This window comes from Pan troglodytes, chromosome 16 (genome assembly GCF_028858775.2).
Source record: "Pan troglodytes isolate AG18354 chromosome 16, NHGRI_mPanTro3-v2.0_pri, whole genome shotgun sequence".
NCBI lineage: Eukaryota > Metazoa > Chordata > Mammalia > Primates > Hominidae > Pan > Pan troglodytes.
In genome coordinates this window covers 23442433-23457383 of record NC_072414.2, presented here as the reverse complement: position 1 = coordinate 23457383, position 14951 = coordinate 23442433, and the positions used below count along the sequence as shown (strand labels likewise).

Here is a 14951-nt window from a genome sequence, read left to right as displayed (position 1 = left end):
CAGACGTGAGCCTGGGCATGGTCAGGGAGGGTCTGGGCCACCTGGGCTGCACATTCACGTCGCATCCCCTCCAGCTCTGGATTGAAATCCAGACAGCCTTCTCACTGTTGTCCTCCATTGGGGTGAGTGTCTTCTAGAAGGCTCCTCAGATCTTGGTGGTAATGACCCCACCAGCCCATCAGATGTGCCCAGGGAACCCCTGGGTCCCTGAGAGAAATAAACAGGAGAGGAACCCCTCCATCCCTCCTGCCCCCACTGCTTCCTTGTGAAACACCCCCAGAAAGCCAATAGCCCTGCTACCACAGGCTCTGGTGGGCTGCCTCCGCCTGCAGAGAGACTCGCCTTCACAGCGGCCGGCACCCTTCACCTGCGGGCTCTTTCCAACTCATCTTCTGAGACCGCTCCCACGGTGGGGTAGGGGAGCTGGGACCTGTGCATTTGCCATTGGCGGATGGCATGAGAAGTGGCCCAGGATGGCGCAGCTGCCGGGGTCCATGAAGATAATATCCAGAGTGGGGAGGGCTCAGCCCCTGCATGAAGCAGTCCCCACTTTCTCCATCCTCCACCCTGTTTTAGTCAGTGACCAGCTGGCTCTGTTTTGTTTCACAGTGTGGACAACTCTGAGGACCCCGTGTACGAGAGCCTGGAAGAGTTCCATGTTTTTGTCCTAGCCCATATATTAAGAAGGCCCATCGTTGTTGTGGCAGATACAATGTTAAGAGACTCAGGTGGAGAAGGTAAGTTCCTCAAAGAGATGTGTTGTATTCGTGACACAGAAAGCATAGCATCCCAGCTAGAAAGCAGACAGCACAGCACAAGGTCGAGCTCCCAGAGGCCACAGAGCATCACTCTGTGCAAAGATCTCCTCGACGTGTTTCTTTCTCCTCCCTGATGGCAGCAGGGATTGTTCTTGACCAGCTGCCCTGCCTATCAACGGCAGGTGGCCAGGAGAAATCTGGTCGTGTGAGGACCAGGACCAAGCCCAGAGGGGCTCCTGTCTCCTGTCGTGTGCCTAGGGCATAGCAGACAGCCCACACCCCTCCAACAGCCCTGGGCCATGTCCTGGAGGCAGTCAGTCACTCAGGTGCGTTCCCACCCCTCCGCAGACTACATGTGTGTTAAGGACTAAAAAGAAAGGAAGACAGAATGCATAGAGTCATTTGGCAAAGGCTATGGTAGAATCAGAACTGGCAGAGAAAGAGGCAAGGGCAGTTTATGGCCTGCCCACCGAAAGCCACACTCTGTGCACAGCCCCTTCTCGAATGTTCCTCCATTCAGTCCTTGCTACAACCTCCCAGGGTGGACACCACCCTCCCCCCTTTACAGAGATGAAACTGAAGCCCAGAGAGGCTAGGCAATGTCCCCAGCAGGGATCAGCCCAGGGCAGGGAGTGATCCAAAGCCTGTCCTCCCTCCAGCGTGCAGCTGCCCAGTTTGAATTTACACCTGCACCTTAACAAAAGTCTTAGGTCTTCCAGGGAGCTCTACGAATCAGGATGTGGCTCTTCACGCTAAATCACAGCTGCCGTAAAAAATCTGATGTGGCCACGATGGTTATGTAGCCAGGGAACTGGTAGGACACAGGTCCTGCCTGGCCCACCCCCTTCCCTGTGTGGCTCAGGGACGCGGGCCTGCTGAGGTCTGCAGGTCTCCGTGCAACACCAGGGCTTGCATCAGGGCACTGCTGCGTAAGCCCAGGACTGAGCTCCCAGCACCATCAGATCTCTGAGTTGCGGGGCAGAGGAAGGTCCACGCTTCCTACCATTCTACTCACAGCCCTCTTGCAGGTACCCCCACCCTGTCGCCTCTCAGTGGGACTCTCCTGTGAGCACAGTGATCAATTTAGACAAAGTGAGGATGGCGGAGGAACTCATAAGAGTTCATCAAAGACATCCCTGAAATTACCGTCCCTGAATTCTGCTCAAGGAGTGCAGCAATACACTGACTCTAGGGCCAAAAGTAAAGACGTTTCATGACCTCAAAGCAGATGCTGCTTTAGGACAGATATTTCCAGAAGTTATTCTATTTTGCTGAGGGTGTTAGGCTTTTCTGCCCTCTTTTTTTACAAGTAAGAAAATGAGTGAGATTGTGTCCCTGTCACTGAAGGACTTGATCCCTCTGATTCTCAGTTCCCATCTGACTTACATCTTGGTCCTGGAGCTCTCTGACTGGTTCCTTCAAATTCAATAGAAGAGGTTCTCAAAACATAGAGCAATTATACACCCTTGAGAAGCGCACATACTCTGTTGTATACAAATGCTTTACCAAACACTAGGAAAGGAAGAAGTACATCCAGAAAAAGGTGGGCTTCCAGGCTGCAACTGCTCTGACCAATCTCGGGTGACAGTGTCATCCCAGCCCTGGGGCTCCTGTACACCTGTGCAGGTCTCAGGGCAGCAGGAGTTCTGGGGCAGACAGATGACTCTGGAAACCCTCAGCCCCATCCCTCAGCACCGCCTCCATCCACCCCTCCTGTCCCTCCGCTTCTCCACGGAGTCCCCCGGGCTAGTGAGGGACAGGGATGCAGGGGCCTCCCCTCCCAGCTCGAGCTGGCTGCTCCTCACACCGTCACCCTGGTTTGTGTCCACAGCGTTCGCACCCATCCCATTCGGAGGGATCTACCTGCCCTTGGAGGTCCCTCCCAACAGATGCCACTGCTCGCCTCTGGTTCTGGCCTATGATCAAGCGCATTTCTCTGCCCTTGTGTCCATGGAACAGAGAGACCAGCAAAGAGAACAAGGTATGCCTGTCTCCCAAGAGAGTGCACACAGGAGCCTAGGGTGGGGGCAGAGCCATCAGAAGGGACCCCATTGCACAGGGAGGTGGATTGTGGAGACCTCCCCTTAGAAGCACATCTGTGCACACTCAGCAGTGACAGTTTTTGCATAAAGCTACCTTATGCATGTGTGAACGTTTTCATTGAAAATAACAATGTTAAAGACAACATTCTCTTTAAAATACTAAACAAAGGCAACCTACCCTTAAATAGCTTTCACTGTTTTCCCTTTCACATGTATACATATTTTATAGGAATGCAATTAGTCTTAGATATAAATTAAAGGGAAAAAAACTTCAAAAGCAAGTATTAATGAACTATGGCCCACCACCCATTTTTATAAATAAAGTTTTATTGGAACAGAGCCACATTCATTCACAGATGCATCATCTGTGGCCGTTTTTGCACTACAGTGGTAGAGAGAGGAGCAGCCACAGACACCAAGGCCTGCAGCGCCTAAAATATTTACTTACTAATTAGCTATTTATGGGAAGAGTTTGCTCACCCCTGCTCCGGGGTAAGCTTTTAACTCAAAAGGTCAACATTTCCGTTCAAAGCATTGCAGCTGAGTTTCCTCTAAGCAGCCGTTTCAGTGCTGCTGATGTTGGGCCGGCCCACAGGCTGTGCACTGCACAATTCCAGGGCACCAGTCAATGTCTTTACCGGGGAAATAGGGGGATTTTGTTTGGAACAATTGCTGTTTTCTCATGTTAGCTACTGATGGATGTGTGACCAGCTGAGTGGAGAGGAAACCCCTTCCTGTTGTCACTCTTGTTTGTAGTATAGGCAGAGACTCACTCCCCCAGGGGACAGACGGACAGGCAAGACCAACTATTTCAGAGTCCCTGCCATTAGGTATGGTCCCAGAGAATGGGAAGTGCCCTGTCCAGGCCCAACAGGGGGAAGGAAGCTCAGGGGTGTCTGCTTCTGACCTTTTCCACTGAGTGTGCAGCTCAGGAAGTAAATACAGCAACAAGATTGCACCCCTAGGACTCCCAAATGCTACTCCTTCCTGTAGACAGCTGGGAAGGAAAGGACACAGACAAATGAACAGAACCCAGCCTCCCCCAGCCCTCCGCCAGAGGTGGCACCAGCGTGTCACTTCCTGGCCTGGCAATTGAGTCGGGAATGAGGCTGGGGCTGTGGAGCAGAAGCTGAAGGTGAGAAATGCACAGGGCATTTGAGACCCCTTCCCAAGAGCAGATGCAGAGCTCCCAGGAGCTGACATGCGTGGTGCAGCCGCAGAACCCAAGTCACAGGAAGAGAGACAACTGGAGGCTGCAGCCGGCCGTGACAAGAATGTCACATCATGGTTCTTTATTATTTGCAGATGTGGCACTGGCCACAGAAGGAAAGATTTAATCAGTAAGGCCTCGGAGGTGCTCCGGTCTTTCCATTGTCTCCCCACTTTCAATCCGGAATGCCTGCACCTCCTTCCCGGGGATTTAGCTCTTCGTAGGGCTGACCCCGCCTCTTGGGAGACCAGAAGGGCCTTTTCAGGACGTGGGATCGGCCAGGGGCGGGGCCCTCTGTCCAGTCCCCAGGGAGATTCTGTGGTCAGAAGATGATGGTCCCAAGGCCAGCGTCTCCCAGTTCCGAGCATGGGGTTCAGATACCCGACCCCCTCCTCCCAAAAGGCACCGAGTACTCTTCCAGGCCTTCCAGATACTGCTGCTTGGTGTTTTCAAGGCACATATGAAAGCATCCTCCCTTCAAAGGATGCCCATGGAGGGCGCTGTGGCTTGGGACCTTTCAGGAGGGCCTTGCAGAGTTGTGGGTGGTTTCACTTCTGATGACCTGGTTTCTAAAAACTGGGATCTGGTCCCAGTGCACCTCTCAGAGCCACTGTGGTGTGGGTCTTTGGCTCCCTCACAGTCAAAGCAGCCCACTGGGGTCCTCCTGGGGCGATGCAGGTCCCTGCCTCCAAGACCATCATGTGGCCAGGCTGCACATTCACCCATAAGGTCCCCACGACCCACTGCAGGGCAGGTGCCATGGCCACGCTCTTTGTCACATGCACCCTTGTGCCCCCTTAGACCTTCACCTCTGCAGCCTTCCCTCTGTGCCTCAAAGGACACTGTGGGGACGGGACAGAGTCCCAGCTGTGCTCTCAAGTCACACGACATCTCAGCAGAGAGGGACGTGGAAATCACAGTGAGGCTGCAGCTTCCAGGATGAGCTGCAGACTCAGGCCTGCTGGAGTGAGCTGGCCAGACCGCAAAGTCGCAGGACCTGGTGGGAGGCAGGAGATGGGAGACTCCAGAATATCGAGCCCCAGGATGCCACCGGCCCCCACTGTGAAGCACAGGTGTCACCCTCTGCCATGGTACCCTGTCCGTCCTATAAACAGCACCCTGTGACAGAGGCTAATAGATACAATAATCACAGGCCCCAGGAAGAGCAGACACCGCATCCTTGTGCCTGCGGAACGATGCTTTGAGAGCCTGGAAATGAGATAAAAAATGTATTTCAGGCTGAGACAAGGCTCCCTTCTTCCCACCACCCACTTCCTCCTCCTCTGTTTACATGCCCCATCATGTCTCATCCACATGTGTCCAGCTCCTGGAGGCTTAAAAATCCATGAAGCATTCTTTAAACTTCTCATCGAGTGCCTCTCCCTCTAAGGGAAGCCCCCTTTTATAGGTGCTACTGCCGTGGCCCGGCTACTGCTGATGCCGCCACTGACCATCTTCAAGTTCAGGAATCCTCCCCTGTTTCCCAGGCTAGGCATGCAACATGGGGAGAGGGAAGGGCTTGAGGTGGAAGGTCAGGAGCTGGTGGGACTGGTCAGCTATGGGCAACCTCAGTGGCCCAGGCTTTGCAAATTTATCTTAGGACTTTTTAGATAAAATGTATGCATTCTTTCTTGGTAGCTTCCACACATGATGGTCACCTGCTTTCTCCTGGGGAGGACATTAGTCATTTGCTCCCTGACAACCTGAGCCTTGGGCCTTCAGCTTTTTGCAGGAAGCAGCCTCCTTGCAGCCACATCTTAAAATGGCCTGCAGGGGAGCTCTGTGAAACCCAGATCTGGGCATTCTCTCAGCACCCAGCTCAGATCAGTTCCTACTGGCCACTGAGCAAATGTGTACATTATGAAAAATCAAATCAATTAACAGGAGAAGCAGAGGTGCCGCATAGTTCCTGGAAACATAGAACCTAGGAAAGAACTTTGGAATCATCCAGTGCAACAATCCCAACTCCCCTCCTTTTATAGCAAACATTGTCCAGTGTACTCTTCATTATCCTGAAATGAAATTCATGGATAATGTTACCTGTGTTGGAATAAAGTCCATTTAGTACCCCCACATCAGGAGAAATCAAAGGAAACCAATGTAATAAAATAATCTGCATTTCTGTAAAACATTCTCACACAGCCATACTGCAAAACTCAATGAAGCAATCAGATCCTGGCACCCATATGTGGGGTGCCCAGTTACACAGAGAGGGGACACAGGTGTGCTGAGCATACCCTCAAATACCCCAGGAGGCTCTACAGTCCAAAATGGCAGCTAACTCTTGGTAAAGTCCCAAACAAGCCAAGCACAGCCTTGCCCATCTCCACAGCTCCTCTTCCCTTTGGGTGGATATAGAGCCGTGCAGAGCATACCCATGTGTACATGTTAGCTCTCGGCCTGGCCAGCAGGTTGCACTGGGAAGGGCTGGATGCATACAGGTGCTGCCTAGGTCTGCACCCCACCTTCATGCTCATATATTTGCAGGTGCTTCCTGTGCTCAAGGGCTGTTCTAGGTCCTTTCCAGGAATACCTATTTAACCCTTCCCATTTCCTCTTCCCCACTTTACAGAGGGGGAAATTGAGAAAGGAGGAACCATCCCCAGGGAATGGTTGCAGCCAGTGAAGGGTTGGGAGGGTGGATGGCGAGGCTTCCACAAAGACTTGGCCCAAGAGAGTGGCATCTCCAAGAGAAGAGGCTCAGGAAGTGGTACCCCAAGTCAAAGCCTGCTTGGGATAAGATAGCGTCTCAGACCTGGGACTCAGGAACCTTCAGGGTCGAAGAGGGTAGGGAGGGGGTGCTTTGTTTCATGGAAGGTGTCAATGCCATCTGTGGCTATTCTTTTCTTAAAAATTAATATTTATTGGCCAGGCACAGTGGCTCACAACTGTAATCTCAGCACTTTGGGAGGCCGAGGTGGGTGGGTTGCCTGAGCTCAGGAGTTCAAGACCAGTCTGGGCAACACGGTGAAACCCCATCTCTACTAAAATATAAAAAATTATCTGGGCATGGCAGCATGCGCCTGTAATCCCAGCTACTCAGGAGGCTGTGACAGGAGAATCTCTTGAACCTGGGAGGTGGAGGTTGCAGTGAGCCATGCTTGCGTCACTGCACTCCAACCTGGATGACAGAGTGAGACTTCATCTCAAAAAAAAAAAATTAATATATAAGTCAATTATTTAAATAGTTTTTCCCTCATATATACAAACAGCCTGTGAGCCTCTGAGGCATATCCAGGGGCCACACAGAGGTCAGGGCACCCTCAGTGTGTCCTCAGTGCCTTCCCCCAAGGGTCCCACTTAAGGAACCTGGAGAGCAGCACACAGGAGCCCTGAGGGAGTCCACTGGTTACAGATGGAGGGGAAGATGCTGGTGTGAACAGAGAGCTCTGAAACGGCTGCAGACTGCAAGGATCGAGGCTTACAGATGATCACACCAAGGTTGGCCATCCCTTTATTGGGAACAGAGACTCAACACATTCAAAATGTGATACTTGAAAAAAAAAAAGTTTTTGCAAAGAGCAGCTTACCAATTCGTCTCTTGCTGCTTAGAAACAACACAGCAAGTTTATAAGTGCCTGCTAGGGATCTTGGGAGCCAAAGGAGTACTGCTACCCACAGGGCCATGGAAGCAGCCTTCCATCTGTATTTGATGTATGGCTCGTGGTTAAATCAAAGGCTCACCTATGCTCTACTATTCCCCAAGCCACATGGAATGTAACATTCCAGTTTTCAATATGTTTGACAATGAACCATGCTTTTTCTTGCAGCATTAATTTATAATAAACAGATCCAATCTCTTTTTAAATAGAAATGTATCTTTACATGTTACAAGTATCATTACATATTCTGCTCAACTTGATTTTATAATTGTGTTAAAGAATCATTTATCGGCGGGGCGCGGTGGCTCACGCCTGTAATCCCAGCACATTGGGAGGCTGAGGCAGGCAGATCACGAGGTCAGGAGATCAAGACCATCCTGGCTAACATGGTGAAACCCCGTCTCTACTAAAAAATACAAAAAATTAACTGGGCATGGTGGCAGGTGCCTGTAGTCCCAGCTACTCGGGAGGCTGAGGCAGGAGAATGGCATGAACCAGGGAGGCAGAGCTTGCAGTGAGCCGAGATCGTGCCACTGCACTCCAGCCTGGGCGACAGAGCGAGACTCCATCTCAAAAAAAAAAAAAAATCATTTATCAAATACCAATCAAATTGGTCTATTTGTGTACCTATCTGAATAAAATAATGGAGGAAGTATGTAATGCCTATTACGAGACATTACGGTAAGAATCAGCTTAGTTCATGGTGGCAAGAAAGTTTTTTTTTTAAACTTTTTTTTTTTTTTTTTTGAGATGGGGTCTCATTCTGTCACCCAGGCTGGAGTACAGTGCCATGATCTTGGCTCACTGCAACCTCCACCTCCCAGGCTCAACAGATCCTCCCATCTCAGCCTCCTGAGTAGGTGGGACTACAGGCGCATGCCACGAGCCCAGCTAACTTTCTGTACTTTTGGTACAGACGGTGTTTCTCCATGTTGCCCAGGCTGGTCTCAAACTCCTGAGCTCAAGTGATCTGTCCACCTCAGCCTCCCAAAGTGCTGGGATTACAGGTGTGAGCCACTACACCCGGCCAGCAAGAAGGTTTTAGAAACCAGAAGTGCCCCCAAACTGAATTACATTTGTAATTAGTCTCCCTTCTCTTGGCTACTTTCTAAGTTTGTCAGTTGCCACTGAAAGATAGGGTCAGAGTGGGAGTAAAAAGCACAGCTACGCCTACCCTTGTGGTGTGTGGCCAGTCTCACTGGGCCATATTTCTTTGCCACTCCTCTCAGGAGCCCCAGAGCACAGAACCCTGAAGAACCTTCGTCTGCAAAGGCCCCTGGCTAAGGGGTGAGAGGCCGAGGAGCTGGGGTTGGGGGCATCCAGACTTTTAGCTGAGACCTTTGTTTCTCAAGTCTGTCATCTTTGACATTGTTGACCTACGGATCACAAAGCACCATGAGGTGGCCAGGAGCTATGGAAGGGACTTCATGGCTATGGAGCTCTGTCCTCAGCTTATAGAGTGGGCACGTGCCCAGAGAGCTGAGTCACACTGATTAAAAGCACGAGGTGTGTTTATCCACAATACATCTGCTGATTGGTTCATGCCCTACCCCAGTGACCATCAACTCAGGGACCCAAAGCACTGTTCCAAAGGGATGCCAGCCACAGTTAACTCCATGGAAAGAACTGGCTGAGGGTTTTTCAGTCATGCCTGAAGGCCTGGAGAGAAGAGAAAGCAGATGTGCACCCAGATGCCAGCCTCCCCCCAGGAGCCCTGCCTGTCCCCTCCTGAGCTACAAATTAGGCACAGACACCTGGATCCCCCACCAGACCTCCCCAAGACGTCCATGCCCACAGGAAGCGCATACCAGCCACCATCACCCCTGATTCCCAAATGAGGGCCCCAGCCATCTCTGTGTGATGTGCAGGTTCCTCCATCTGGCCACTCCAGGCTCCTGAGGACTCCACGCTCCCATGCATGGTACTGGAGTGAGAACATGTGCTCCAACAAAACCGCTTCTGAGAGGGGCTGGGAGGCAGCAGCACCAGCCACCTGTCCTACCTGCAGGACAGGAGCAGCCAGCACTCACTGCCCTGGATGTGGGGAGCGAGTTTTTGGTGGGCCAGGGTGACATCCTGGTTCTGCTCTCTGAGGAGACCCCAGTTGTCATTGTCCCACAGGGCCACATCTGATGTGTGCACAGAGCGCACCCTCTGGGGCTGAGAGCTTCACCACCCACTTTTGGCATGAGTTCAGGAGCCCAGAAATTGTCTTAGATGCTGAACGCTCTCTCAGCCTGAGAGGTTTTTCAGCAGTACAGTTTCCTTAATTCTGGTCAGCACTTTTTCCAGTTTTGTCTTAGTCAATTCAGGCTGCTGCCACAGAATACCATAGACTGGGTGGCTTATAAACAATAGAAATTTATTTCTGATAGTTCTGGAAGCTGGGAATACAAGATCCAGGAGCCAGCACATTTGGTGTCTGGTAAGGGTGTCCTCCTCCTGGTCTACACACAGCCACTTTTTACTGTGTCCTCACATGGCCAAGAGAGAGAAAGAAGAGCGCTGTCGTGCCTGTTGTTATAAAGGCACTAATCCCATTCTCAAGGACTCCACCCTCATGCCTTAATCACCTCCCAAAGACCACACTTCTAATACTCTTACATGGAGACTAAGCTTTAACAGTGAATTTTGGAGGAACACAAATATTCAGTCAATAGCAAGCTTAGTCTATAGACCAATGACCAGTCCAAATATCTTATCTACATATAAACTTTAGGCCAGAGAATGTATGTCTGCCACCATTGGCCCTGATGCCCCAGCCTAGGGGCCCGATCCTCAGGGGCTGGCCTTGGCCTCAGGTACAGGCTATCATTACTTCCCTCCTCCCTCTCTGCTTTGAGTTTAATTTGCTACCCCTTTTCTAGTTTCTTAAGGCAGAAATTTTGATTACTAATTTGAGACTTGTTTTCTCATCTAATATGAGCATTTTAATGCTATAAGTTTTCCCCTAAGTACTGCTGTAACTACACCATACAAATTTTGATGTGCTATATTTGCATTTTCATTCTGTTCAAACTATTCGTTAATTTCCCATGAGACTTCCTCTGACTTATGGATTATTTAGAAACAGGCTGTTTGAGTTTCAAGTTTTGGGGGATTGTTCAAATATTCGTTACTGGTTTATAGTTTCAGTTATGACATGAGCAAAAACATCATGATTTCTGTTCTTTTTAATGCACTCAGACTGGCTAAGAATATGTTCTGTGTTGGTGAATATTCCATATGTATTTGAAAATAATATATACTCTGCTCTTGTTAGGTTCTAGAAATGTCAATTACCTCAAATTCTCTGAGAGTACAGCTCAGTTCTTCTATATCCTTACTGGTTTCTGCCTACTTGCTCTGTCAATTACTGAGCAAAAAGTAGCAAAGTCTGCAGCTGTAATACATTTGTTTATTTCTCTCATTTTTGTTAGTATTTGCTTCATGTACTTTGAAGCTATGTTGTTAGGAGCATGCATACACATAGGATGATTATGTCTTCTTGGAAAATTGACCCCTTTATCATTATGTAATGTTCCTCTTTTTCTTTGGTAACAGTCCATGTTCTGGAGCCTACTTTGACATAAATATGGCTACTCTAGCTCTCTTTCCATTAGTGAATATCTTTTAACCTCCATATGTCTTTATATTTAAAATGGGATTCTTTTTCTTTTTTTTTTTTCCTACAACCTCAACCCCTCAGGTTCAAGCAATTCTCCTGCCTCAGCCTCCCAAGTAGCTAGGATTACAGGCACACACTATCATGCCCAGCTAATTTTTGTATTTTTAGTAGAGACATGGTTTCATCATGTTGGCCAGGCTGGTCTCGAACCCCTGACCTCAAGTGATCCACCCATCTCAGCCTCCCAAAGTGCTGGGCATGAGCCACAGTGCCTGGCCCTTACAATGAGATTCTTGTAGACAGCATATATGTGGGTTTTGCTTTTTCATCCAGTCTGACAATTTTATCCTTTAAAAGATATGTTTTGACCATTTTCATTTAATAATATTAATGATATGTTTGGATTAAAATCCACCATCTTGCTACCTGTTTTCTATGTACTGTATGAGTTCTTTGTTCCTTTTGTTTCTCTTTTGCTATCTTATCTTGGGTTAATTGAGCTTTTTAATGGTTCCATTTTATTTCCACTATGGACCTGTTATATCCCTATTTTTAATTGTTAGTGGTTTCCCTAGGGTTTACAATAAACATCTTTAATTAATGAGTTTTTTTTTTTTTTTTTTTTGAGACAGAGTCTCACTCTGTCACTCAGGCTGGAGTGCAGTGGCATGATCTTGCAGCCTCTCACTGCAGCCTCCGCCTCTTGGGTTCAAGTGATTCTCCTGCCTCTGCCTCCAGAGTAGCTGGATTACAGGCACACAGCACCATGCCCAGCTAATTTTTGTATTTTTAGTAGAGATGGGGTTTCGCCATGTTGGCCAGGCTGATCTCGAACTCCTGACCTCAAGTGATCCAACCACCTTGGCCTCCCAAAGTGTTGGAATTACAGGTGTGAGCCACCACACCTGGTCTAATTAATGAGATTCTATTTTAAGTAATATTACTTGACTTCACATGTTGTATAAGGATATTACAACAGTGTATTACCAATCCCTCCCTCCCATTCTTTGCTATTATCAGACATTTTATTTTTACATCTGTTATAAATTCATAATGCACTGCTGCCCTTTGCTTTAGACAGTTATCTGTTAGAGCAATTAAAAAGAAGAAAAAAATGAATTTTCACATCCATTTATTCCATTTCCATCACTCTTAATTGTGTAAATACAAGTTTCTACTGGTACCATATTTCTTGCACTTTAACATCTCCTGTAGTTCAGGTCTGCAGGCAATGATTTGCTCACTTTTGTTTGAAAAACTCTTTATGTCTTCTTCATGTTTCAGAGATATTTTGGCTGGGTATAGAATTCTAGATTAACAGTTGTTTTTTTTACTTTCAGCACTTTAAAAATGTCACTCCATTATCTTCTGGCTTACCTGTTTTACCATGAAAAGTCTGTTGTAATTTGTATCTTTGTTTCTCTCTGTATAATGTATCCTCTTTTTTCTCTGGCTGCCTTCAAGACTTTCTTTTTGTCTTTGGGTTTCAGAAGTGTTAAGAGGCTATTACAGGAATATTTGTGGTGGTGTTACTTTTTCTGCTTGATGTTCTCTTAGTTTCTTAGATCTGTGTTGATAGTTGTCATTAATTTTGAAAAATTCTTAGCCATTATTTCTTTAAAATTTTATTTTGCATTGTTCTTTCTCTCTTCTGGGATTTCATTTATACAGAACTTATGGTGCTGATATTGTCACACAGCTCTTAGATGCTGTGTTCAGTTTCCCACCTCCTTTTTTTCTGTTTCAGTTTGTGTAATTTCTAGTAACCTATCTCGAGGTTTACAGATTCTTTGCTCAGCTATATCAACTCAACTGACCAGCCCCTCAAAATCATTCTTCACCTCTATTATTGTGTTTTTCATTTCTAGCATTTTCATTTCTTTCTCGTAGATTTGTTCTGTATGCTGAAATTCACCATCAAATCTTGCATGGTATCCGGCTTTTCTATTAGTCCTTAACTTATTAATCAGTTATTTTTAATTCCTTGTCTGATAGTTTCAACACCTGTGTCATATCTGAGTCTTGTTCTATCAACTGCTTTGTCTTTTATCAATGTGTTGGGTTTTTTTTTTTTTTTATCTTTCCTTTCGCCTCATAGGTTTTTTGTTGTCGTTGCTGAAAGCCAGGCATCTTGAGTAGGACAGTAAAGACTGCAGTAAATCACTTTTATTCCTGGAAAGAAGCATGCCTTTCCTTTTGCTAGGTTTTTAGAGTCTAGGTTTGGACCAGTCTAGTTATGATAGCCCAGGAAGGTCACCCCCATCCCCAGATCCAGGGATACAGTGCCTGCCTAAGACAGATGCTTAATCAGAGTAACAGAAGATGACCCTTAGTGCACCCAGTGTTTGTTGCCCTACACTCTGCAGTTTAAGCTTTTATTCCTTGGTAGAGGTAGGATGGAAATATCTATGGAGACACTCTCTTAGAACTCCTGCCAGTCTTTTTTGGGAGAACCAGGTAGGTCCTGTGGAGAGGAGCCTGCAGGTGCGTGTGAATTTCCTTTATATCTTCAGCCCCCAGGGTTCCATATTATTTCACTAGCTGATACTGTTCCTTTACCAATTTAACCATTTTAGCTGAATGATTCTTACTGGGGTCCAGCTGAATTGGCCCTTCTTAAGCTCATGTCTGTCTCTCCTTGGAGGCACCTGTCTTTCCTTAGATATTGGATAAGTCGTTTTCCCTGTGACTTCAGCTGTCTGGTGGGTTAAAGATAAGTTGTGAATTTGCAGTTTGACTGGAATGTTTTCATGGCGGAACAATGCTCTTCCAGCTTTTCACATCGGAGACAAAAACCAGAAATCTTGATTTTTTTAGAAAATAAGTACTCAGAATATATTCAGGCTAGCATGAGATGATGCCTATATGTTTCCAGGCTAAAAGACATACAAGAAGCCTTTCAAAAACAGAAACAAAACACCTTTCCGGCCTTTCTAGGCTCATTTTGAAAAGCAGTTGCTGTTCTAGACATTTACCACCAGAGGGCAAGCCGCTGCATGGCTGCTCCTCACTGGTAAAGCCAGGTTTCCAATAGGGAAATGTCAGGGTGTACAGTTGAGAAGCAGAGGCATCCTGAGCAGCCGCTGCTCACGAGGAGGACCTGTTTTCATGGCCTCCTGGCCGGAACTGTCCCTGGGCTCTGCAGCCCCAGCCCTCACCACAGGCCACAGTTCACCCTCTGCAGAGCCTTCCTTTGAGCCCCTCGGTGTCTTCAGTTGTGAGCAGGCATGTCCGTAGAGCCTCTCAGTACCTGGCCCTTCACCCCAGCCAGATTTAGGCTGCAAGGCTGCCGGACCCTTCTAGGTGGACAGGCACTAGCCCCTTCAGGGGTATTCCCACCGTGCACTGGAGCCCTGGGCAGCCCAAGGAGTCCATTCCAGCCCTGCTGTTGAGGGGAGGAGTCCCCAGGAACCCCATGATAGGGAAGTGAGGGTGACTGTCTGGGGTGCCGTCTTAGCTTAGGTGGTTTATCTGAAACAAACAAACCAAAATCACAGTGACTTAACACAGTGGAAGTCTAAAAGGAGTGTTCTCAATTGTCAGGCAGCTCTTCAGTGGAGATCTGCTGTCTTCTGCAGGCACCATGGAAGGGGAGTGGGGAGAGGCACCCCCATGCCTGAGCACATCACCCAGCACTTCCCACATTGCTTCTGCCCACAGACCATGGATGCCGCTAGGTGCCTGTTCCCCCTAAATCCTGGGGGCGGGGTGGCTAAGACATGGAGTGGTGGC

At 48.1% G+C, this 14951-nt stretch overlaps 1 protein-coding gene across 3 annotated transcripts in view; it reads left to right on the top strand.

The window, feature by feature from the left end:
* Positions 1-14951, top strand: part of OTUD7A (OTU deubiquitinase 7A) — a 393053-nt gene that overhangs the window by 364021 nt on the left and 14081 nt on the right. For all 3 annotated transcript variants that reach the window (XM_016927863.4, XM_016927862.4, XM_054666883.2), the window contains 2 exons: positions 610-737; positions 2590-2739. In XM_016927863.4, the coding sequence (XP_016783352.1) occupies positions 610-737; positions 2590-2739 (278 nt within the window). The remainder of the gene's footprint in view (positions 1-609; positions 738-2589; positions 2740-14951) is intronic.